General features: G+C 43.3%; 1 protein-coding gene across 2 annotated transcripts in view; it reads left to right on the plus strand.

Annotated features, from left to right (window-relative positions):
- pappaa (pregnancy-associated plasma protein A, pappalysin 1a) overlaps positions 1–23,874 on the plus strand; it is a 314,646-nt gene that overhangs the window by 193,982 nt on the left and 96,790 nt on the right. For both annotated transcript variants that reach the window (XM_078550327.1, XM_078550328.1), the window contains exons 15-17: positions 12,926–13,109; positions 16,603–16,813; positions 20,683–20,854. In XM_078550327.1, the coding sequence (XP_078406453.1) occupies positions 12,926–13,109; positions 16,603–16,813; positions 20,683–20,854 (567 nt within the window). The remainder of the gene's footprint in view (positions 1–12,925; positions 13,110–16,602; positions 16,814–20,682; positions 20,855–23,874) is intronic.

A 23,874-nucleotide genomic window follows, 5' to 3' on the forward strand; every position in this document is an offset into this window, starting at 1 on the left:
TTGCCTTCTATAAACAATGAGGGTTGATGACCGTAGCTTGGGAATTGGCTGGATGGAGCCTGACAGTAAGGAAGAGCTGGATTAACAGCAGCAAAACTGCCTCCCACCCAGCTTCCTCAATGGATCAGTTAATATGTGAACAGCTCAGCTTTACTGATTAGGGAGCTCCGACATTTCATCCTCAGTGTGTGAACTGATGTCAGCCAAATCGGCAGAAGGAGCATTATGATGGGTCTAGCTGCAGGACAGGGGTGGGAATGAAGGAGTGAGGAAGGAGAAATTGGTTTAGATTTGCTATCTCTTAATGTAATCATCTAAAAGGGCAATTCCATGATTTGATCATTCCAGCAAGAAGCAGAAATTGGAACAATCACATAGAGGACACAAGCCCAGAGACTTTAAACCCATTAGTTACATTAACTTTAATGAACAAATCATTTCTACGATGTGTTTGCTACAAGTCCCATCCCCACCTGGGAACACTACATCCTGGGCTACATCTCATGAGCTACCCTGTGAAAAATGGCTCAATAACTGAAATCACAGGCCCACCTTACAGAAAAAGACCCATTTCTAAAGCTACAACAGACATAAAAATGTTCTGATGGCTTTCCCGTACCACAAGCAAATCTAACATATGCTAGTCTTAAACATTCAGCTCGAGGGGCCAAATGGTCGACTCTTGTTCCTATTTCTTATGTTCAAATTTTTTTCTGGCATGTGCGGACAATTTCTTCAAATGCATGGCCCCTTTAATTTTTTTTGCAAGGCCACGCATGAGTGGCAACTTAAAAAGTCGAAATTTGTTCATTACTGATAATGTGCAGTTTTTACAGTTTAGTGGGACGACAAGTCAGAAGCCACTTTTTGTCTCACCTGAACACTGGAACATGATTTTACTACTCAATCCTTCTGAAAATCACTTACCTTACTGTCATTTAAAAGTTAAGCTATGAAACAATTTCTTTGTCGCTCTGTTTTTCATTTTGGCTGAGGCAAATAGTTTTCCAATAACATTTGGTACAACACTGCAATTTACAGAACAAGTATTTTGTTTTCAGTAGGGCAGGCTACCCTTTGTGTAACGACACAGCATCACTGAAATACTGTTAGATAAATCCATGTGAAAAATGTGCAGCTCAATGGGAGAACAGTTCTGGTTGAAATGTATAAAATTCTTATGGGGCTTGACAGGGTAGCTGCTGGGTAGTGTTTTCCCTGGATGTGGAGCTTAGAACACAGGGTCACACACACTAGATAAGGGTGGGCCTTTCGGCACTAAGGAGAAATTTCTTCAGTCAACGGGTTGGGAAGTTTTGTAATTTTCTACCCTAGAGAGCTATGGGTGTTCAGTCATCGAGTAAATTCAAGACTGAATTGATAGATTTTTGGATACTAAAGGAACTAACTGATTGGGCTTAGTATTGGAAGGTGTAGCTGAGGTGGAAGATCGGCGATGACCTTACTGAATGGCAAAGCATACTTGCAGGGCCAATTGGTCTACTCTTACTCCTCTTCCTTATGTTTCTACATTCTCATGCTCTAACTAGAGGCCAAGGTTGTGACTTATCAGATGATTTGTTACCTTTGTTGCTTGCATCCATAGGTGCAATGCCATCCATATAATTGAGAAAGGTTAGAATTAACATCAAATTGTGAATTTCTAGATTACAACCCTTTAGGGTTGCAGCACCAAGATTTGGCACAATTCAGTTGCTGGGCAGAGATAATTGGCATTGCTGCTGATTTGGATTCCTTTGCATTTGCCTGGAAGAGATTGCAAATGGAAGGGCAAGAAAGGGTTAAGCAAAGAGCCACCAGTTGACAGGACTGTGGATGAGGAGGGGAAAGATATAGAGATACATAAAGATATATAGGCAAAATTGAGCACTTAAAAGAGACATAACAATGCTGCAGTCTGGTCCCATCGAGATCAATTGTTTTATTCATTTTGTTCAGCGTTCGAAGCATAGGATAACTATACAGAGTGACTAAACATTTAATAAAAGTAAGCTCAGATCAGAACAGAATTTGAAAAAAATCAGTTCATATCGATCGCTTCACCAATAACTTGACCGAGTGTTCCTAAACTCATTTCAGATAAGACCCTGGTGATATCAGGGAGAGGAGTAGAATGACCCTTCTTTTAATGGATCAGATTTAAACTCAAGTTTCCGAGGTGAAAGGATGTTTGAAGACATATAAGAGGAAAGCATTTTTTGTGTACATTTTTATGAATGAAATTTTTGAGAAATAGATACAGTTCATTAATCGATTATCTCAATCTGTTCTTAAGATATTCCTCAACAGCCACACTGACTGGTATCAGCTATTATGAAAGATCATTGTTCTCAGTGTAGCTTGACATTCTATTGTGGATAGATGCACACTGGCATCCGTAATTCCTTATGTGACAAGTTAATGGTCTCATTCACGTCCTGGGGAGAGGGGAAGGGTGAGGGAAGAGCAAAACATGCAGGACTGCTTTCACCAGCTGAGTGGTGACTTTGGCACAAACAGATAGCAGCTCGCTTACTTTGCCCTGCTCAGTAAGGAAACCATTTCGAACAGACCTTAAATAAAGGGGATTAAAACAGTTTTTGGCAGCTTTACAGATAGACAAGTGTAGTGTGCTGACATCAAGCAGCTGACTTTATATGGTTAGGTTTACCAGCAAAATTTGGACATTTTCCTCATGTTAAAGTTCATGCCAATGATATGCTTGCAGTTTTCATAGCACTGCTTCAAATTTAAAGTTTCAAACCTGCTATACACAGAAATTGGTGAGCTCATAAACCCTGCCGCACAGAAACACCTGGGCTGATTTTTTCCCCTCTCTAGCTTGAGGGTTCTGATGCCAGGTACAGAGCCAGAGTGACAATCCGGCCAAGATAAATGCTCTTAACACAAACTGGGCATTAAATTTGGGACATTCCTAGGCTTTGTGGCTCAGCCACATATCAATGCCCTGATAGGGAACTTTGGCATTTGGTAAGTCCTATGCAGAGGGAGGAAGGGTAAACAAATTAAACCACACAGCGGATAAATAAGATTTTTTCCCATTTATGTGACAGTTTACGCATAAGTTTGTCCAATGTTTAGTAATAGAAACTCTTATTGGCCGAGATTTTCCGCTCCCGATCGCGGTGGGCGTCATGGCAGACGCAAGAAGGCCCAAAGCCGGTTTAAAAACGATGTAAAAAGAGGAAGCGATTGTGTGCTTCAGCCTTCAATGGCGGGCTGCGTTTCCCGTGGCCGAGTGTTGCAAACGCCCTTATCATAAATCAGCGTCTCATTGTGACGCCTGCTCGCTGGAATCATCCCTCCATGCTGAATTGACAGCCCATGTCAGCGTGCAATTAGAACGCCGTGTTTCACAATAGGATTTCAATGACGTGCAGCTGGTGACCCGCACTTCACTCCTGACCCCCGAGGTGAGTCCACATACCTTGCATCGCGCAGCGCTCTTTGGGGTCAGCGCCAGGCTTCGCAGGCTGCACCCTGTTGGTTTTGGGGGGAGTCTCAAATGAAGTTTTTTTTTGGCTTTTATTGTGCTGCAGGGCAAGGGCTCCACTGGGGAAAAGGCCAGACAGGAGTGAGGAAAGGGAAGAGGCTGCAGGGCAAGGGCTCCATTGCGGACAATGAGCTGGGAAGGTTGCACTGAGACACGTGACTGGTGGGGTGGATGCTAAAGGGCCACCCAACTGAATTGATAGTTCCAAACTGAGGACAGAGGCACAACTGAGACAGGTTAGCAGCTGTTCAATTGACATGCAGGGAGTCAGTAAAGCGAAGCGATGATGCCCATTCATGCAACACTGATCCCTCAAAGTGGCAATGATTGTTCCTCTAGTTTTAACCCCTTGTTTGCAGCCTTCAAATTCACCAGAGTATTATGGAACTGCAGAACTTTTGGGTGACTGGACAAGCTTGAGAACCCCCTTGGAAATGTGGCCATTCACCACTCACAAAGGAGAAGCCTCTAGACCTCCAGAATTAATCTCATGTACTCACTGAACATTCACCCTCATGTTTAGTCCAAACAGCGCAGGCTTGGAGTGCAGGTAATGATGGTCCTAGACCCTGCCCGAAAGCAGAACATCCAGTGGCCTGGCCCAAGCTGCTGCCAGTCGGTCATGTGGGTGGGGAGAGGATGCAGTAGCTTGTGGTGAATATTCACACGCACCCCGCACTGGGCATCATTTCAGGGGCCAGTATTCTCTGGCCCGCGTGAAAAGGCCTTGAGCCCACAATCACAGACAGAAAGTGGACCTTTGGCAACAAATGCTGACCCTTCTCATTGATACTGTAGTAAGGAGACCATCAGGAAGATGGGGCCTGGTATTATTGTTGCCTGCATTATTGCTTATAGGCAGGAGAGAAGAATGAGAGTCACCTGGGTGAATGGCCCCGGGGTGTCGAGCTACTGGTCCTCCTCCTTATGGGTGGCTGAGGGCCCCTGGCTGACTTCTTGAGAAGGGGCATGGGAGTGAAATCAAGGTGCTCTGCAGCCCTTTCGCATTGCCACTGATAGATGCTACCATTGGTTACAGCGGTGGAGTGCTGCTCCTTCACCAGTGCAGGACCGATGTCCTAGACCGAGGTCTCCATGATGGCTACCATCCTGCCAGTGTTGACCTCGGTGCATTGGCATGCCGGTGCTATCAACTCAGAATGAAGGCAGATGAACTCCTTCATTGTATATTGCAATCTGAGGAGTGCAGTGGACATCCCTTCCTGTTGTTCCTGACCTTGCCTTTGCAGCTCCAGCATTTTTAACCGAGTCTAGAGGCTAGTCATGGGACTTGGACTCAGCAGAATCGTGGCCTCCAGCAGTCCTCCCAGTGCCGGTTACTTCTGATGTCCCGGCCTCCGCCTGCTGTGGACCAGATGGTTCACTGTGCTCACCAGATTGTGACCCTGCTGCTACTCCAGAACTAGGTCCCACCGAGGCATGTCTGTCTGGGTTGTTGGAGGGTGGGGTGAGCAATGTGATAGGCCTTCAAAAGTGTTGTCCTCAGATTCCTCATCTGAGGTGTTGTCAGGGCTGGAGTTGAGAGCCCTGCTCATGGATGCTCTCGGCAGCATCCCACAGGTGCCTACAAAAGAAAGGAGAGACACTTAATATATGGCAGGTGACTCTGAATCAGGAGAAATCGCTCACAGTATGGTTCTCTGATGGATGTTGCAGTGCAGGCTCCTGACTTGGTTGTGCATCACCGACCTCACCGTCAGCACAGGCACGGTCTATAACCTCTCCGGCCAGCTCTATGGCTCTGTTCTTGAAGTCCGTGAGAACCTTGATCTCAGGAACTCCGCCGCCCGGTCTGGGATCTCTCCTTCTTATTGTGAGCCAGCTTATCCTGCATGAAGACAGATGGAGAGAGTGTGAGCAAGACACCTGTGAGGGCAGATGATAAGGATGCCTTGCGTGTGTGGGTCGTGAGTGGAGCCCTGGACAGGATTAGGATGCAAATCCCAGAGGAGATGAGGCCAGATGGAGATGTCAGGGTGTGTGAGAGAGTGAGTGGTGATGTCCCTTGAGGTGACAGCGAGTGAGATCCTTGTGAATGTGTGATGGGTTTGAGAGTGTGTGAGTAAGGAGTGATGAGATGGCTGACTTACCCTGGCGGAACGGATGAGATCGTTCATCCTCTTCCTGCACTGGGTAGCTGACCTCTTCTGCAGGTCGTTTGCACTGACCACTGCTGCGACCACCTCCCAAACTGGATTAGTCACCTTGGTGGAAGGCCTGCAGCCAGAGCAGGGATAGAGGACATTGCAGCAGGCCTCGAATGCGTTCAACAGGCACTCCAGTGAGGCGTCACTGAATTTGAGTGCAGCATGCTTTCTGCCCTTAGAAGGCATGTCTTCACTGGAACTGCTGCAGAGAGTGCGAACATTGTGCAAGGGCGCTGTTTATATATGGCGCCTGGAGTTAGGGAGCACTGAGGTCACGGTGGAGCAGGCAAATCAGGTGTCACCCGCTAGTAGAATGGCGTGTTCTCTGTGGATGAATAATTAATCAGCTGCAATGTGACGATTTGCCGCAAAAAGCTGCCATTGCGGCTGGCGGGTGGAACGCCGTTTTTCCCGCCCACTAACGGACTTTGCGCATTTCAGGGAAAATCCTGGCCACTATTATTATATCGCATTAAATGTTGAAAGACTGCACTGTTTGAAGCCATGTTCTCTATAATTCTCCACGACCGGGATTGTATTACCCCGGTTTGGTGAGGACTCCAGTGCAACTCATCACTAGTACAGTATTGAATGTTGAAAGGACATAAAATGCCTTTTGTGATTCTCTGCTACTGAGACTGTCTGTGGAGGCTCCCGTTGTTCCAAATATGTAACCCTTCCAGGCTCTCACCCTTTCACTCAGTACAGCTGCTGTACCCATGTTCACAAAGGTTGCCATAGACACCTGACTTTTCCAGCCAGATCATAATAATTACAAGGGTGAAAGCTGCAATCTAAGCCAAATCTGAGCTATCTGACTAACTTGAGGTGAGGAACACAGACAGGCAGGTGCAAAATACCAAATTCAAGACAGTGTGGTTTTAATATTTTGAAATCGAGTGCTACAAACAGTATCTCCTGTGCTTTGACAATAAGAACGCCAATGACACAAATGACCTCAGACAAATACCTCAACATGCTATTAGTTTAACCATATTTACAGCTTATCAAGAGAAGCCTAAAAAAATTCTTCAAAAAAACCATACGCAAAAAAATGTTCAGTAAATAAGTTCAAAAGCAGGTTATAACAGATTCTGATTTTCTAATGCTGAACACAATAAATTCAGACCATCGTGTAACATGTGCAAAAGGCATAATTAAATTTGAGGTTGAACAGGAGCGATGTCCTTTTGAAGGTCTCAAAGGAAAACACTGTTGCTTTTGGACTCCTGGAACATGCCACCGAGAAATCCAGTTGTTTCTGGTGGTGAAGCAGCTTTTGGAGCTCTTAATGTCCGAGCAGCTGTTGCACTAGACCTTCTGTGGGTCATCGTACCTCACAGGAACTGAATTGCTTTGTCAATGCTCCTTTGTAACTTGAGTGTCCTCCCAATGCTGTAACCCTTGTCCCTCTGTTGTGTTGTGATTTTCACGGATGGTAAAAGTGTCGTGTATCCATCCTCGCTATGCCAGATACCAGTGAAAGTAATCTTATGGGCAACATCTATTCAGACTGTCGGCATTATAAATGGTACCATTCCATTAATTTATTTTTATTTCAAACTAAGATTGTGTTATATGTGGCCATTTTAATTTTACAGCTGAAATAAACGGACTCCTTCTGAGCGTTTGTAATCAGTAAAATTTTCACCAGCAAGTTAAGGTGCAGAGGTGACCAAATACTATTCTAGGCCTTAGTTTGAACAAGCTTCCATTGTGAGGTGGTGGGGGAGGGGAGGGGGAATGCGGGCTACGAATTTCCATCTTCTGCTCCACAATGATGCAAACGAGCATCATGACCTTGGCTCAAAACATTTTTTGGCACTGTACATATGATTGAGCTGTGTCGGCAACACTTAACAAAATATGGTGCTCATTACAGGACAATAATCAAAATTAAAGTGTTGTGGGGGGTGGGTGGTGGGGGATGCTGGCCAGGTGACCTTGTAAAGCAGAAGAGCAAGGGTCACCTGGTTTATAATCATCCAACACTCCAGGGGTAAATAACACCTAACCTGCCTGCAGAAGACTGATGGCACGGGGCTGCCCACTCATTTTATATTTTTGCCTGATGTTGCCTTCTATTCCTTTCAATAGTGGCTGACATGTTCGTGTCAGTTTCCTGACCGCTGGTTAAGTTAAAATGACCCCCTCGGTGTTAGATTACAATCCTCGTTTTACACTGTGCTCGTCATTCAGTTTTTGAGGAGTTTGACATTTTGAACCATGTTTCTGCCACTAAGGGTTGACATCGTGTCACATCCTTGAAGCGTGAGAGCATTAATGATCTGCCACGTCCAAGAAAGGGTATCAGTGATTTGTGACACCTCCACAGGAAGGTTTCAATGCTTTTGAAACTGTTGTTAATTGGCTGCATTCACCAGGGGAAGTGGATGTTTGAGGAGCAACATACATTCAAATGAATGATAAGAAGGGATATCGTAGTTTGCAATTTTTTTTATCTACACCAAATTGAAATTGTTAAGCTCTTTATTTAGAATCAAAAAACTGCAAAATGCTGCTAATCTGAGAGAAAACACCGGAAGCGAAATGCCAGGCAGTTGGTGAAAGATAGGTTAACATTTTGTAGGGCTTTGGACAAAGAGCAGTGAAGTGGGACTTATTGGATGGTTCTTTCAAAGAGCCAGCACAGACACAATGGGCCAAATGGCCTTTCCGTGTGCAGTATGATTCTATGATTTTTGACAGATTCATTCATCAGTTGGCCATGGGGTTAAACTCTCATATTACCAATCATGCAGCTCACTTGTTTGATAAAGCACAGCCAACAGCCCAGGTAAATTCAGTAGCCATTACACAATTCTAAAGCACTAAAGAACCTTCTGTGAACCAAATGCATCCTGAGCTCCTGTGACTGAACAAGCAATACAACAGCTGCAATTTTTAAAAACGTTGAGTTTCAGATTCACTTTTTTGGTGAAAATACCTCAGTCATACTGCTAACAAAGTTAGTGAAGAAGGAGACATGTGCAGCTTGGGGGGCTTATAATGCAAGTCATTGCTTTGATGGTGTGCAAGTGTGGTGAGTATCAAGCTATACCCAAACCTTTGCGTTCATTTGTTCTGATTTATAAGTAAAAATCGATTACTGTTGAAAAATAAAGATTTTCTTAAAAACATACCTAAACGTTCAACTGCAGCAAAGTCTAAGCTTGAGACATTCTTTTCTGGTCTTTTTTCACTCCTAGCTGTGTTTGCTGCTAAGTGCATGTGGTCCTGTGGTGTCAATGCCAGTATCCCACCAATGTTCAGCTCAGACACTGAATGTTAGTGCATTCAGCCATAAAGAGCACCACATCAGAGACCATTCTTGCCCTCATTTGAGCTGCACACATCTGAACTACCCAGCAATAACAAACAGGAGCTGAAAGTGTGCAAAGTTGCTCACCTTTGTGCCCCAGGGTACTGTGTTCTATTGAGGCACTGTTACCCTACAAAGATTAGCGATCTTAGCACAGACCAGGGTTGAAGTCTGAGGTATGGCTGGCATATCTGTATACCCCTGTGAGATATTGGACATTGCATTTATCCACTAAGTCATTAGAGACTGGCTTTCAATGACAACATAGGGCAGAATTTTTAGTTCAGCATGCGACGCGTACCTGACCCTTTCAAGCGTAAAATAGCGCATGTTGGGCGGGTCATCCCGCGCTCGTGCGATATTTCGGTTGGCAGGCACGAGCAAAAGTCGGTAGCGCCCACCAAAAATTAAGAGCACAATTAAGCCCAATAAAGTTCCAATTGTCCCTGATTTTTTGTGTTCCGTCCAACCTTCCGTCCGACGGCAAATCTGCCAGGCGGACTTTGCTTTTTTGTTGAAACCTCATCCAAGGGCGGGATACGGTTTCCATTATTAATTTTTTTTTAAATTGAAATGTATGGATAGAATTTTCATCATGCCAATGTTCAGGTGACTGATTCCGATGCGTGGTCATTTTTTTTCTGGATTATAAAATCTTCATTTCTTGGTTTTAAATTCTTCACCTCCCTGAGGCACCTTTCTGCCTTCAGGGAGCTTTCATTCAGTGCTCGCCCACGCCTGTGCTTACACCAGCGCCTGCCCTCCTCCCGCCCCCACCCCAGCAGCGCTGAGCGTTTCAGCGTGCGTTTCCAAGAAATGAAGATTTTATAATCCAGAAAAAAAATGACCACGCATCGGAATCAGTCACCTGAACATTGGCATGATGAAAATTCTATCCATACATTTCAATTTTTAAAAAATTTAGTAATGGAAACCTTATCCCGTTAATTGGCCAGCCAGCGTGAAATTGTGGTCAAGGGCCGATCATGGCCGGTGGTCCATCCCCTGGCTGCTTCCACACCTGCCGATCGCGCCTGCACTCCGACCCAAAAATCCTGCCCATAAAGTCAGCAGCACACTCCAGCGGTCAGGAGAATCTTTATGCCGAGAAGCATATAGAAAACAAGTGAGTGTAGTGGATCCATAAAACAAAGTGTTATCTAATTAGAGTAATTGAATTGATTATCAGCACTTTAAGTGATGTAAATTTGACAACATGTGATATTTTAAAGTACAGAGATCACACAGCTTGAGCAGCTATATTGTTGAGTGGAGGTGGTGAAGAAATCATTATTTGAACTGAATTGGGCTAACCTGGAGCGCTAAAGGGGAGGTACACTGTGCAGGATTGCCAAGCGATGCTTTACAGCATGCAAGCGTTCTGGTACCTATTTATAGGTTTAGCCTGTTTCTCTCAGTCATGCCATCCTGCTGAGTTTCCAGCTTAAAAATTGCTGGTCAGAAGCGACATGGGAAGGATGATTTTTGGGTTTGCTTTCCCTGCGGGAAAACCACAAAGTGTTGCCCCACCAACAACACAAATGGGAGAACTTCTAACCGAAAGGCCATCATTGTCATTGGCAATGTTGCTAGCAGCACCACCACAAGGCGAGTTTGACCCAAAATATTTGTCAGCTCGCTGTCTCAAAGAAAAGTTTGAAAACATAAATGTAGGAACAAGGAAAGACTGACAGATGGCACAAATCTGCTGATTTATAGGACTGTCCCTGATGGTTAATAATCTGGGGTCTATGTCAATTCTCCACTGGAGCGTACTGTCTGGGGTGCATCGAAGCACTACCCATTAGTGGCTGAGCTTCCCAATGGTATCAGATGGGTTGGCCCATCACATTGGCCCTTGTGTGCTTTTCAGTGTCGTTCACCTGCACATAACTGTCCTCGACCTTGGGGAAAACCTCAGCCGGATCAAAGTCAAAAAGTGGCTTTCAGTGAATCCCTTGCACCTGAAGTTGCCCAAACATGGTTTTTCTCTTGTTGGCATCCCAAGTGCATTTAACAGCTAGGAGACTGTACAACTGTGTTCCAGAACAGAAATGTGGTGTAAGTTTCATCTTAAGATCACGGGGTAATGTAGGAGTTTCCCCATCCCCACGATCTCAGCCCATTCTATGGGGCTGATCCAAGGGTCTCTTCAGTGCAGAATCCAAATGGTTGTTAATTGTTTTCAGGATTTTTAAACATCCTGACATCAGCCACAAATCTGCCCCTTACTAGTTTAAGCCACTCCATTCCCACTATTTGATGGACATATTTTGGGTGTCCCTTTTACATGCCATTTAAAGTCTTGCATCCCTCGTTCAGCTCTCTGATGCCTTTCTCCAAGGAAGAAAAGTTCCAAGTTTCTCCTTGTTTTTGTGTTCTGCTATTAAAGTACTGTAACTTTACAATTTAAATGGAATCAAATCTCCTTTAAGAGATCATTAAATAATTACAGCATGTAATGTGACTGAGAGGCAGATGTGTAATTATCATATTAATACATACTGAGCTCTCAGTTGTTCTAATAAGCTGCCTTGCCATATTTAATATTAGGCACAGTGAGCATTTGCCTTTCACCACAGAGAGCACAAAAGCTAGAAACTAAACAGCACATATGCAGAAATTGCATAACACATTATTCTCAGCATGAATCCATTTTGAGAGTCCAGATTAAGGTGTGTGCAGTTTACTTGTGGATCGATCCAATCTCTTACGCTGCTTGCACTCCGCTTTTCATCTCCCTGTTTCCCAAGTGGAGCTGTTTACTGTGCTTAAACAAACTCAAATGTGGAATGTGAAATGAGTTATTAAATGAAAATATATTATTGCAGGGAAATAGATAGCTGCCAGCACGTAACAGGGCAGAAAGCCAGTCAAGCAAAAAGGATAATTCCATAAAAAGCAAGGGTGAAATTCGAGTGGTTTCTATATCTCCAGTGAAACTTAAGGTAGAACTTTTGCTTCACAACTCAGTGCCAACCACTGTTATTCATGACAACAGGAAATTTCCCCCAAACTCTCTACCTATCCACCTCTCTCTCCTCCTGTAGGATGCTACTTATGACCAACGTCTTTGACTAAGCATTTGTTCACCTGTCCAAATGTTTCCTTCATTGGTTCGGTTTTGTCTGATAACAGACAATTTCTTGGGAAATTTTACTACTTTAAAGGTGCTCTATAAATACAAATGGCTTTCGTTATTTTCTTCCATGATGTTCAGTTATGCAGTGAATTTAGTTAGAGGCAGTGTGACGAAGCAGAAAGGGCAGCTTAGGTTTTTTAAAAAAATCAAACAGCAGCTGAAAGTGTAGTACAAATTTTTCTTTATCCAGCAATAGAGGAAACGGCTGCATCTCGCCTGTTCCTTCGATGGCCCAGAGCTAAATGAACTGTCTGGGGTGGGCTGGGCAATACAGATCACGAAAGGTCAGTACAGTGTGAATCTCATTCAAGGTAGAAACTGGGGGTGTTGTAACTAGCTTCAATACCCCATCCTATGGAGGGAAAAATTCATCTTGGATTCCTATTCCTGGTAATTATACAATGATCCCAATGGAAAGCTTTACAAGCAAGGACAGGAAGGGGATTGGCTATAGTGCCTCTGTAGTTTGGTGGCATTTACTGCCTGGCTTCAGGAAAGGTACCAGGGGCTTGCTGTGGAATTAAATGCCAGCATGAAGCAGAACCTTTAAGCCACCTCTCATCTGCACCAATTCCTGTTTTCCAGTTCAATGTAAAATAAATATCTTCATCTCTTGTGTCTTGGAAGGTAAAGCTTGAACAAAATGGGAATTATTGGGCTTGGTTTCACTTCAGCATGTAAAACTTCGAAGGACTAATTTTTCCATGATTGCTGTTTATCGATTCCATGCCAACCAATTGTATCCCATGAATTAAAGATAGCATGAATTCTGTTTCCAGCCTGAATCAATGATGACAGTCACTTGCACAGATGGGAAATGGAGCCAACAAGTGCTTTGCGAACCTGTGGACTGCGGGATCCCCGACCAATATCACGTCTACCCTGCCACCTTCTCCTGCCCAGAAGGGACCACATTTGGCAAGCAGTGCACCTTTCAGTGTAGACCCCCTGCCCAGCTACGAGGTAAGAAAAGACAAGCTTTGAAAACCACTAGGTATGTCTATTTGCTCCCCCATGAAAAAAATAATGTTCCAACTATTACCATGCCCTCACCCCATTTCTGAATCATCAGCTCAACAACCTGAACCTTTAGAGAGTCACTTTGGAGTCGATAGTCTTTTCAGATGCCTGAGGCAGTGGCCCAACTCTTAATCTCTGTCGCTGCGCTCCTTACTGATAAAGGTGTCAGAGTAAAACATGAAGCTGGAAGCGCTGTGCTAGTTCTAATTGACGCACTGTGCAGGATGTGCGCTTATTTAATGTGAATGAGTGACAAGGTCTTACCTCCCCACTAAAATTAAAAAAAATACCATCTGCTGATTTTGCTTATTCTATAAAGCAGTATTGCAAACTATTGAGTTTTGGATCCAGACAACTGCATCCTCTGGGTTTCACGTTCCAGGGGTGAGGAGGGAGGAGAGGAGTTGAATAGATAAATTCTTTTGGTGTCACAGACACATTATTCACTGACATGGATACAGTATTACAGCCCATTATCGCTGCATTCTCTACTCATGCCTTCAACAGCCAATGCCCATGCAGTCAAGTCCAGAAATCTCTCTCTGTTGTTTGAAGGTTTTATACACATAGTTAAACTTTATTATTTTTAATCTTGTTGCTCCCATCAGGATTGAACCGAGGAGAAAGTGAAAACATGGAATATGCCAGATTTTGAATTAAGCCAAGACTATTTCCTTTTATTAGGTACTGACAAGGCTGGATATCTGTAGTGGTCACACACAGATGTGGAAGTACTAAAATAAGCAGCTGAGAGGCAGGCAGACGCACATCTTGATCATCTAGCCTGCTCTCTTACCCTTTTTAAACTTGCGGATGTCCTAAATTATGGGTCTTGGCCCTGCAATAAGCCTCTGAATTAAAATAAGACAAAACTGCCATGAGAGCTCAATATAAGGCTAATTTGACATTTAAACTACCACTAAAAGGCTGCATATGCTCCCAAATTATTAATTATATTGTGGTTTTATGGTTGTGCTGGTAAACCAAGGTTGTAAGATTTCAAAATGAACGTCAAAATCAGGACACTATAAATAAGGTGCCACACAAGGGATGGAATCTTGTGCTCTCGCTGATGGTGCGCTTGGAGGTGGGAAGGGTATGTAATTAGACAGGATCGGAGTGTACTGGAACCACCCTTTCCCTGCCTTCCTGCCTCCACCACAATTAAGTTCTGGGCAGGAAGGCACATGGTCAACCTTCCTGCCCCTAAGGTCAATTAATGACCAGTTAAGGCCCTCACCCTGCCTCCGCTGGTATTAACCCAGGCGGGCAGGCCTATCAGCATGCAGCATGAAGTCAGCTTGTCACCTGTGGGGCGGGTTGGGGAGTGGGGGGGGAGCCTCGATCAAAGACACTCAGTGCCTAATCAAGGGACTCGACATCAGAAAAGGGGAGGCCCGTTAAGAGACATCCCACTGCCCTTGCTGCTGACGCCCCCCTACACCCCTCTCTCAGCAACCTCCCACCTCACGAACCACCCACACCCCACTCCCCCACCACGTTACATACCTGTGGCTTGGGTTGCTCCGTGATCCTGGAACTCCATTAGGCGTTTTTGCGGCAGCAGCCACCACCTCGCTCGTGGTGCTGCTAAGCATAAGAGGTGCCGAACTCTGATTGACTGGCAGCTTTTGGTAGGTGAGACCTTCATGCCTGGTCTCTTGATTCCAGGGGAAGGACCGCAACTGGCCTTGCCAGTGCCTGGTTGGCTTGTAGTTTGGTGGGCCTTCCCGAAATGAGGCGGTGCTGGTTTCTCGGCGGCTCTCCAGCCAGCAAGCGAGACCCCCTACACCTCAGGAAGATTCTGTCCAGAGCGCTGACTCCAAATGGAACTTTGAAGACTTTTGCTAGAGAAGTTGATTACTGATGCATGCTCGTGTGCACAGAAAGCAGGAGGGTAAACTAAATCTCCCTGTGTGCTCGTGACTTCACTGAGGAACTGGCTGATTGAAATCAGGCAGGGTTTCAGGATTGCGGAGCGACCCAGGCCACAGGTATGTAATGTGGTGGGGGAGTGGGGGAGTGGGTGGTTCGTGAGGTGGGAGGTTGGTGGGAGAGGGATGTGGGGGGGGGTCAGCAGCAAGGGCATGAAGCGACAACACAAGGCATGAAGTGAAAGTCATAAGAGTGTGCCACTAAAAGGATGACATGAACAGTAGCTAGTGTATCATGTGTGCAACATCCAGCTCAACAATAAATATAATGTCTATCAACAGAAAGGCAGAAATCAAGGTCAGTTCCTCAGAAGATTTTGTGACTGATTGTTAAGTAAATTTGAGCACAAGTAGATCTCCAGTGATTGACAGGAAAATAGGAACAGGATAAACCATTCAATCCCTCAAGTCTGCGCGCCATTCAGCTTGATCATGGCTGATTTGTACCTTAGCTTCATTAACCTGCCTTGGCTCCATGTACCTTGATACCCCTACCTAACCAAAATCTATCAATCTCTGTCTTGGAAGTTGCAATTATCATAGCATCCACAACCTTTTGTGGGAGAGAATTGCAGATTTCTACCCCACTTTGTGTGAAAAAGTTAGGTGTGTGCAGTTTAGTGAAGAAAGTGAGCTGTACCAATTGCCCCCAGCCCTTGTGGAGTTAGCTGATCCCAGACAAGGCAGTAGTAGGGCTGCGTCCCTGGTCTAGGCAATGTTCCAGTTCCTGGTTGCCAACCATGTCTCCTGCTGGAGAATGTGTGTATGCAGAGTTCAGATGAGGACAAGATCAGGTTCAGCTGCAGTGCCTCCCGTGCCAGCACTCACCAGGGACTAGTTGTGCCCTGTGGATATAACAGGAGAGCAGGGGGGCCACATTGAGGGATAGGAAAGAGCAATGATGTATGGACAGTCAGACATCTTCCCATCAGTGACATGAAGATTTCTTGCCTCAAGTAGGCAGCTAGAGCATTAAACTTGTTCCTTTGAATTGCACAACCAGATTCTGACTGCATATATGCAAAAATCTCCTTTCTTCCAGTAACAGTACATTTAACTGAAAGCTTTCTTTACCCCACCACCCCCCCTTATTATTTTTTTCGATAAACGTTCAAATGCATCAAGCCAACAAGTTACTTATTGGAACCCGTCAGCCTAAAACAACAATAATAGTTTTTTTTCTAATTGTGAGTAACTTTAAGAAAGTTTTAGAGAGGCTTTGCCAACAAAAACAAACAGCCCAAGGTTCAAGGGTAGAATTTGGGATAGAGTGTGTGTGAGTGAATGTCTTTAGATGTATTTTGTGCTGTTAAACAGTGTTTAGTTGTGGTTTGTAACAGCGTGTACAGGATATGCATTTCTGAGGAACTGTGAACAATTTGCTTTCCAAATACATGTGCCAGCAATTCCAACAAGGTTGCTTTAGTTTCTAGTCAATGAGGTTTATGGCCGTGCCAGAAATGAGTCTTCCGTTTGAACTAATGCAATACACTGTTCTGCAGGGACCAATAACACTCTAACCTGCCTAGATGATGGACTGTGGTCTTTCCCCGAGTCTCTTTGTGAACTGATGTGTCTAGCTCCTCCTCCTATTGCCAACGCCAGACTTCAAAGTTCACGTTGTCAACACGATGGGCACAAGGTTGGTTCGTCATGTAAATACAAATGCAAACCAGGATATCACATCCCCAGCATCTCAAGAAAGATAAGGAAGTAAGTGTCTCAAGCACTGGATTGTTGCTGCTTTTGGTGGGAGGGGTGGCGATGTTGGGCGGGGCTGGGGGTGGTGGGGTGCACGCTGCAGGGTATCACATGGTAAATGTTTCTGTTGATTCTAGGTATGAAAAGATCAGCCAAGCCAAACTCCAACAGAGCCACTGTTAAGCATAAAATTTGTCTGGGGCGGTTGCGCAAAATGGGCAATAGCGAATTGATGGCCTATTTTGGCACGCCAGGCTGATTTTCTTTTCCATCAACATCCAATGGGACAAAAGGAAAGAAAAATCAGCGTAAATGTCAAAATTGGGTTGTGACCTACTATTGCCAGTTTTGCATGACAGCGCAAGATGAATTTTATCCCCCCCCCCCCCCCCCCCCCCACCCGCCCCCGTGGGATTGAAGCCTGTTCTATGACAATATTATTTTTTTTATATCTACAGAACGGATTCCCATGATACTGTTTACAGTTTAGAAATTGGTTAAAGGTGTAGGAGTTATGAAATAACAAATAATTAGACTTTTCCTTTAATGTTGCACCACAAGAATGCAGAAAAACATTTGCTTGCATGTTAAATGTAATGCCCAGTGCTGTAATGTTGAAAACATGTACAGGGAAATCGCATTGTTTTTAGCAGTTAGATGCCAGACAAAAATGACGTTACCTTATTTGGCATGTGTTATCAGCAATAACTTCTTTGATGCTAAGTTGTGTTTTAATTAATATCAGCCACTGGTCTGGGAAGCACTGCTAGCTTATTAAATGTGTCGAGCTACAAAGAGCAGCAATGAACAACACGTTTTGCAACCAGTAACTAAGCACAGGTTCTCTTTGCTGTAAACATTGAAGACAAAACTATTGTTTCCCTTCTTTCAAATATTAAAATTAATTCTGCATGCTAATAGACTGAGTGCACAATGGAGAGAAATGAATCCATAGGGAACTGGCTGACTGATGTCAGCTGGTTAGCACTGATTAACTTCTAGTCACGGCAAGCATTTCTAAAACCGTATGAATATTAAGTAAATGCACGGAAGGAACAAAAGTGATAGATAGTTTTAAATAAAAAATCAAGGTGATTCATTTTCCCCCATTGGATTGAAAGGCTCTTTCTCCATCCCCTTAGTCTATGGCTGTGGCATTTGATATTTTCTAAAAAGAATTGTAACTGCCTTTTGTGCTCTTTACAAAGTATTCTTGACACTTGTTCTGTGTAGAAAAACAAGTTGATAATAAGGTCACACTCAAACCCCGCATGGATTTTTCCTTGCGATGAGGTGTTCTAGTTAAGACCCTAACCCGCCCGCTCTGTTTTAGGTGGACTTTAATGTGATACTTGGGGTAATTCTGCAATCTCACTGGGAAGCCACAACCACAGAGAGAAGCAGACTACAATGTTGCAGCCTTACCCAGAACCACAGGATCGCAGAATTATCCCTAGGTTTTGAAGTGCATGGAGATCCCATTACTCACTGGCCAATATTCCTCAGTCAATAACATCACAACAAAACACTGTCAATATTATATATGAATCAGCTTTTTTGAATTCGTCTGCAGGGAAGTAATTTGCCCCTCATTATTTCCCTATAGCATGCACTTTCTCCAGTTAAGGAGGCAGGTAGACTACAGACAGAGAATTACACTAAACTGCATAGAAATTACAACATAGGAATTCTTCCTTAAATAGTGCACAGGAATGAACAAATTTTTAAATCTAAGTTACCTCAATCTGAATACTTGCTACCAAGCTATGGAGTAGATTCATGCATGTTTGCAAAGAGCAAAATAAAAAGGGTGAGGATGGGAGAGAAATATTTCCTTCTGTGTACTTGCGTATACAGCTCTGGCAAAAAATAATGCTTGAACATGGGGAAAAACATCATGAACTTTCCTTTGAGCCCACTCAAACCATCTGCTATTGAATTGCATTTTGGATGCATGAAACTTCCATTTATTTTCCCATTTCTGCTATGGTTGAAATAATTGTGTTTTACATTTGTAACTTCCTTCGTCCTGATCGCGAGAATTTGAACATGCTGCTTCACTATGTTTATATTTTCATGGCTCTGTGATTCTGACACAGCATTAAGGGAACCAGTTATACCAGTGAAAATATAAGGAGCTGATGAGTGTGTATTGCTCTCCCAAGGGTTACTCCTAATTAACCTACACTTATGTTTCTGCAGTTCAAGGAATTTTTCTGTGGGAATAAGGGAACCAATTGTAGCAATCTCAGTGCAAGCAACCAGCAAATGGATAGTGTTCTCCCACAAGCCAAAATATAAATGTAAAAACATTATGGGTGACCGAGTTACTCAGTGTATTCGAGCTCATACTCTTTGTCCAATGGGACAGAGTTGCTAGGATGTGGACTTTCTTTCTCCACGTGTGACTTTCTAATCTCAGCTGTCCTGTCCCTCAGCGAGGGAGATATTTTCACTTCTGAGCTCAGGCAGAATCACTCCCAACAGCACTCCCTTGTAGCTAACTATTAATGGCAGAGGCAAGGCAGCTGAGTCATTCACACACTCTCATAGCCAAACACAGGACAAATGACGGAAAGTGAGATAAACTATCAAGCAGTTAACTCAGCAGGCCTTTTTTAAAAATGAGCTGAATGCAATTTTAATTTTGTTTGGTTCACAGAAATGCATTTCTAAAAAAATCAATAGTCCTCATTATCTAACTACTGCCCTTTGGGAACAGACTGACTAGGATGACCAACCAAGCACTTGTCAGGCAGGATCACTTACTGTCAAGATCCATGCTTATTAGATTTGACAAGAAAGGGAACAATGCTGGGCACTTTTGCCAGATTTTAAGGGGAATTATTGCATAAATTATGCAAGAAATATCATTTTCAGCTACAAAAATCAAACAACTTAAACTAACATTAAAGAAAAAAAAATGAAATGTTAGAACAGTACAACTCAGACTATGTGAAAGTGGTCTTGCATACTAATAGACAGCACTCTAACCTTGTACTTTCTTAATAATTGTGAACTCTTAATTCACTAAAGATTCTGCTTTAGGACTGTAATTTGATTCAGCTATTTTTCATCCTGCTATACAGTCTGTAACTGTGTTTTTGCTGCAGTTAGGAAACTAGAAGTTCAGTATTGAAATATGTTGTACACAGAAAGCATGTGTCAATTTAAATCATTCAATTTGAAACTTTATAATCATTGTGGACATTCCTTCTGTTTATGTTAAATAATTCAAAATTCTGGTAATGAATGCAAATAGATCCATATAGTGCATGTTATTCAAATATATATATGCAGTTTGGAGGAGAAAAGATTGTAACTTAATCCCGGAGACCTGCATCCTCATTATGTGGAAAACTAGACTTCTTGTAATCTCCACACTGAATTGATTTTTTTCCATGAGCTTCTTAATTCTCCACTTTCTTTCACCCTGCCTGTGCTCAACTCAAACTCTCCATCCTCGGATACTGGCTGATTGTATGTTTCCCCCTTTCCTCTGCTCTCTCATTGGTGGCAGATGCACACTGCACCTGCAATTCTTTTCCTAAACCTTGCTACATCTCTAATTATTTTCAAAAATGCTGTTTGAAAGCTGCAATATTGTATCAATCATCTCTCCAAACTCTTCTGCTTGGTGTGTGCTCTCTCCTCCCCCTCTCTGCTCCCCATGCCTCCACAGTATGAAGAACTTCAGGATGTGTTAAAATCAGCATATATGTACTGTATGTGTTATTCCGTGAGGAAACACTGAAGCAAGCTATCAAGATCTCCTTTATAAGTTTCAGAAAAAGTCCTTATCTATGGGTTTTTAGCAGAGATCTTGACACAGCTAACTCTTCAGTATAATCAGTTTCTAATTTCATACCTTAATTTTAAAGGAGGAACTTCAAGACAAGGTGCACAGAGGATGGGAGCTGGCAGCAGGGAGTGTGCATTCCTGTTATGTGTGAGGCAGTCCCAGCAAAGTTTCATGGGTTTTACCAGTGTACAAATGGCTTCCAGTTCAACAGTGCTTGCTGGATAAACTGCAGCGATGCCAACAATCAGACTGTAAGTAATGAGGATTACAAATGCTTTATGTGAGGAAAGTTAGAAAATTAGCTTTCAAGTAGGAAAACTAGAAAGGAGAAACATTGCTGCCTGTTTGGAGCAAGGAACACTTACTCGCTAATTTTGCCTCACAAAAATCTTTACAAGGATTTTCTTCCTGTTTTATGAGGGTTTCTCTCAGCAGACTGACTCACATCACTGTCTGAAACTTTATAATGTGCAGTGCAAACAGTTTTCAGTACAGATGGACACCAGTTAATAGAGATGTGGTTAATGAGGGTTTTCCTACATTGGGAGCTTCCAGCTCCCTTTAGGCTTCCCCTGTTTTCCAATGCTTTCCACAACGGCGATGAAGCAGTCCAATCAGTGGGATGATTTTATTTCAAGTGGAGGGAAGTGACATCTTAGGTAACACTAAGGGGTAAATTTTACGATTTAGCACTTCCAGCGCAGAGCACCACCTTCGGAGCATTTATCAGGAATTCAGGCAGCCAAGTTTTTCTGTGTGCTTCAATTTCATAGATTGCCACACTGAAAATGCTGAATCGCAAGATTAAAAAAACAACCTGCTGTATATTTTGACATTGCGTCTGTGTGCCTGGATGTCACACTTTGTTAAGATGCAGAACAGTCTTTTAAAAATAAAGAAAGCCAGTCACTTAATGCTCCCAGCCTTGTTTAAATCCGGCAAGCGAGCTGCAGACATCAAGTAGGTAGCTGACTGGATTGAGGCCTCAAGGTCAGCTAGGGTTACCATCAGTGAGGCAAGCTCAGGACGGGTGAAGGGTGACGTGTGCACAATCACAGAGGGTAAAAGTCTTGGGGTGGCACCAGCCGATTTTATTTCTGAGAGCCCTGGAAAACGAGTACACCAGTGCTGTGGGTCCCACAAAATTAATTCACCTGCTCTCTTTAGTGGGACACTTCAGCTCCATCGCCCATAAAACTGATGCACAGGCTTCTGCAAGTTAATGGCAAAGATGGCAATCAGGGTCCTCTTTACGTCACAGGGCCTCAACTTTCAGATTAAAAAGGGACTATCACCTGAAACAGGCACTGCTTTGGGCACCCAGCAGTAGGACCCTTTCAAAATGGAGCTGGCAACAGAACCAAGCAGTAAAACCACCAAACCCGTTTTGAAATAAAAACATAAAATTCTGTTAATACCCAGCAGGCCTGGCAGAATCTGTGGAGCAAGAAGAAAACTTCATATTAAAGTTGTGATCTTTTGTCAGAACCCAGTTTGAGGCCATTACTGCCGTCTTAATGCCAACTGAAGGCAGTCAAAGCCAATCCATCTGACTCACTAAGAGGAAAGTCTTGGAGATCTGTTTGTAACATTAGCTGATATCACAGTATTATACTACTGTTATGTGACAGCAGATGGTATTTCCCAGGCTGACCAAATCCACAAGAGAAACTTGGCCATGCTATCACAACAGCTTTGTAATTTGTGTTTATTACGAGAAGGTTTGTGCACTAAATTCAGAAGTAATGAGTTCACTAACACCTTTAGAGATTTAAAAAATTAAATTAAAACATTTATTAACAAAAGAAGAGAATAAAACACATACACTAGATTGCAATTACACAGTTACTCAATATTATAATTCCCAAAATTCCTAGTTAACCAGACTCCCAACTACACATCCCCTTTAAGGCAACAATCCAAACAGATTTTAAATTTATATAGGCAATACAGCAAGGTTACCACAAGCACCCACTCAGCAGTGGAATTTCAAAGGCTTTTAACACAACTTTGGTTACTGGAACAGCAGATTTCTGCAAAATGGCTAGAGGCTTTTTTCCCCAAGTTTGTTTCACATATTACATGGCCACACTCATAGTCCCCCAATCCTTCTTTAAATATATTTCTTCCCCTTTAATCTGTAAATCCCATTGTTCCCACATGTCTTTAGAATTTACTTTTCCCCTAATATAAAACTCCTTTATGTTGTCATTATGGCCAGCACTTTTGGGAAAAATCAACATAATAACCTGCCTTATTTATCTTGTTCGTTGTAAACATCCTACCATGTCTCTTTGAAAACCAAACACCTCTCCACTTATCTTAAAATGCAAATTTCATTCACACCCTTTCTGCTGAGACTTTAATCCAGTTCACATTTAGTTCATTTTACATGCCCTTTTACATCTAACTCTTTCGATAATTTTAACCTTGCATTCTATGAGTCTCTAGTTTAACTAAATCAGCCACACAGACATAACCATCCACACATACACAAACGTAAGCCTACTTTACAATACCTCACAATAATATTATGAAAAATATGATAGCTTCATGACACTACATAGTATGTAATATTAAGAATTGAAGAACGGATGTTCAGGGAAAAAAGATCTTCATCCATAGATTGAGGTGTTACAAAAACAAGAAATTGCACTCCAAGCTTTTAATGTAGAAAAATGCCCTATGGTGCTTTAGGGAAGCACAATCAAATTAAAAACCAACATCAACCAAAAAAGGAAATGTACTAGGGGAGCTAATCAAAACTCGGACCAAAGAGGTAAGTTTTAAGCAGGGTCTTAGGAGGGAGAAAGATAGAGAGAGAGAGTGGGAGAGGGAGAGAGTTGTAGGATTGGCACTCCACAGCTTAATCCTTAGATGGCTGAAAACACAGCATCAGAGGTTGTTGAAGGAAGTGGGGAAGTGCAGAAGAGGCCAGAGTTGGAGGAATTAGAATTTGTGGAGAATTGTATGAGGTTACAGAGAGAGGGAGGAACGAGGTCATGAGGGATTAGAACATAAGGATGAGAACTTCCAATTGGAGAACCTGGAACCAATGCAAGTCAATGATCACAGGGATGATGGGGGAGCGGTCTTAGTGCCAGCTAGGATCTGGCAGCGCACCTGTGGATGAGGCAGAACAAAGGATGGGAGGTCAGCCAGGAGAACACTGGAAAAGCCAACTCTGGAGGTTACACAAATATGGACAAGGGCTTCAAAAGCAGATAGGCAGGGCCAAAGAGGAGCAGTTACGAACCTGGCAGTAGGCGGT

This window comes from Cetorhinus maximus, chromosome 10 (genome assembly GCF_964194155.1).
Source record: "Cetorhinus maximus chromosome 10, sCetMax3.hap1.1, whole genome shotgun sequence".
Classification (NCBI taxonomy): domain Eukaryota; kingdom Metazoa; phylum Chordata; class Chondrichthyes; order Lamniformes; family Cetorhinidae; genus Cetorhinus; species Cetorhinus maximus.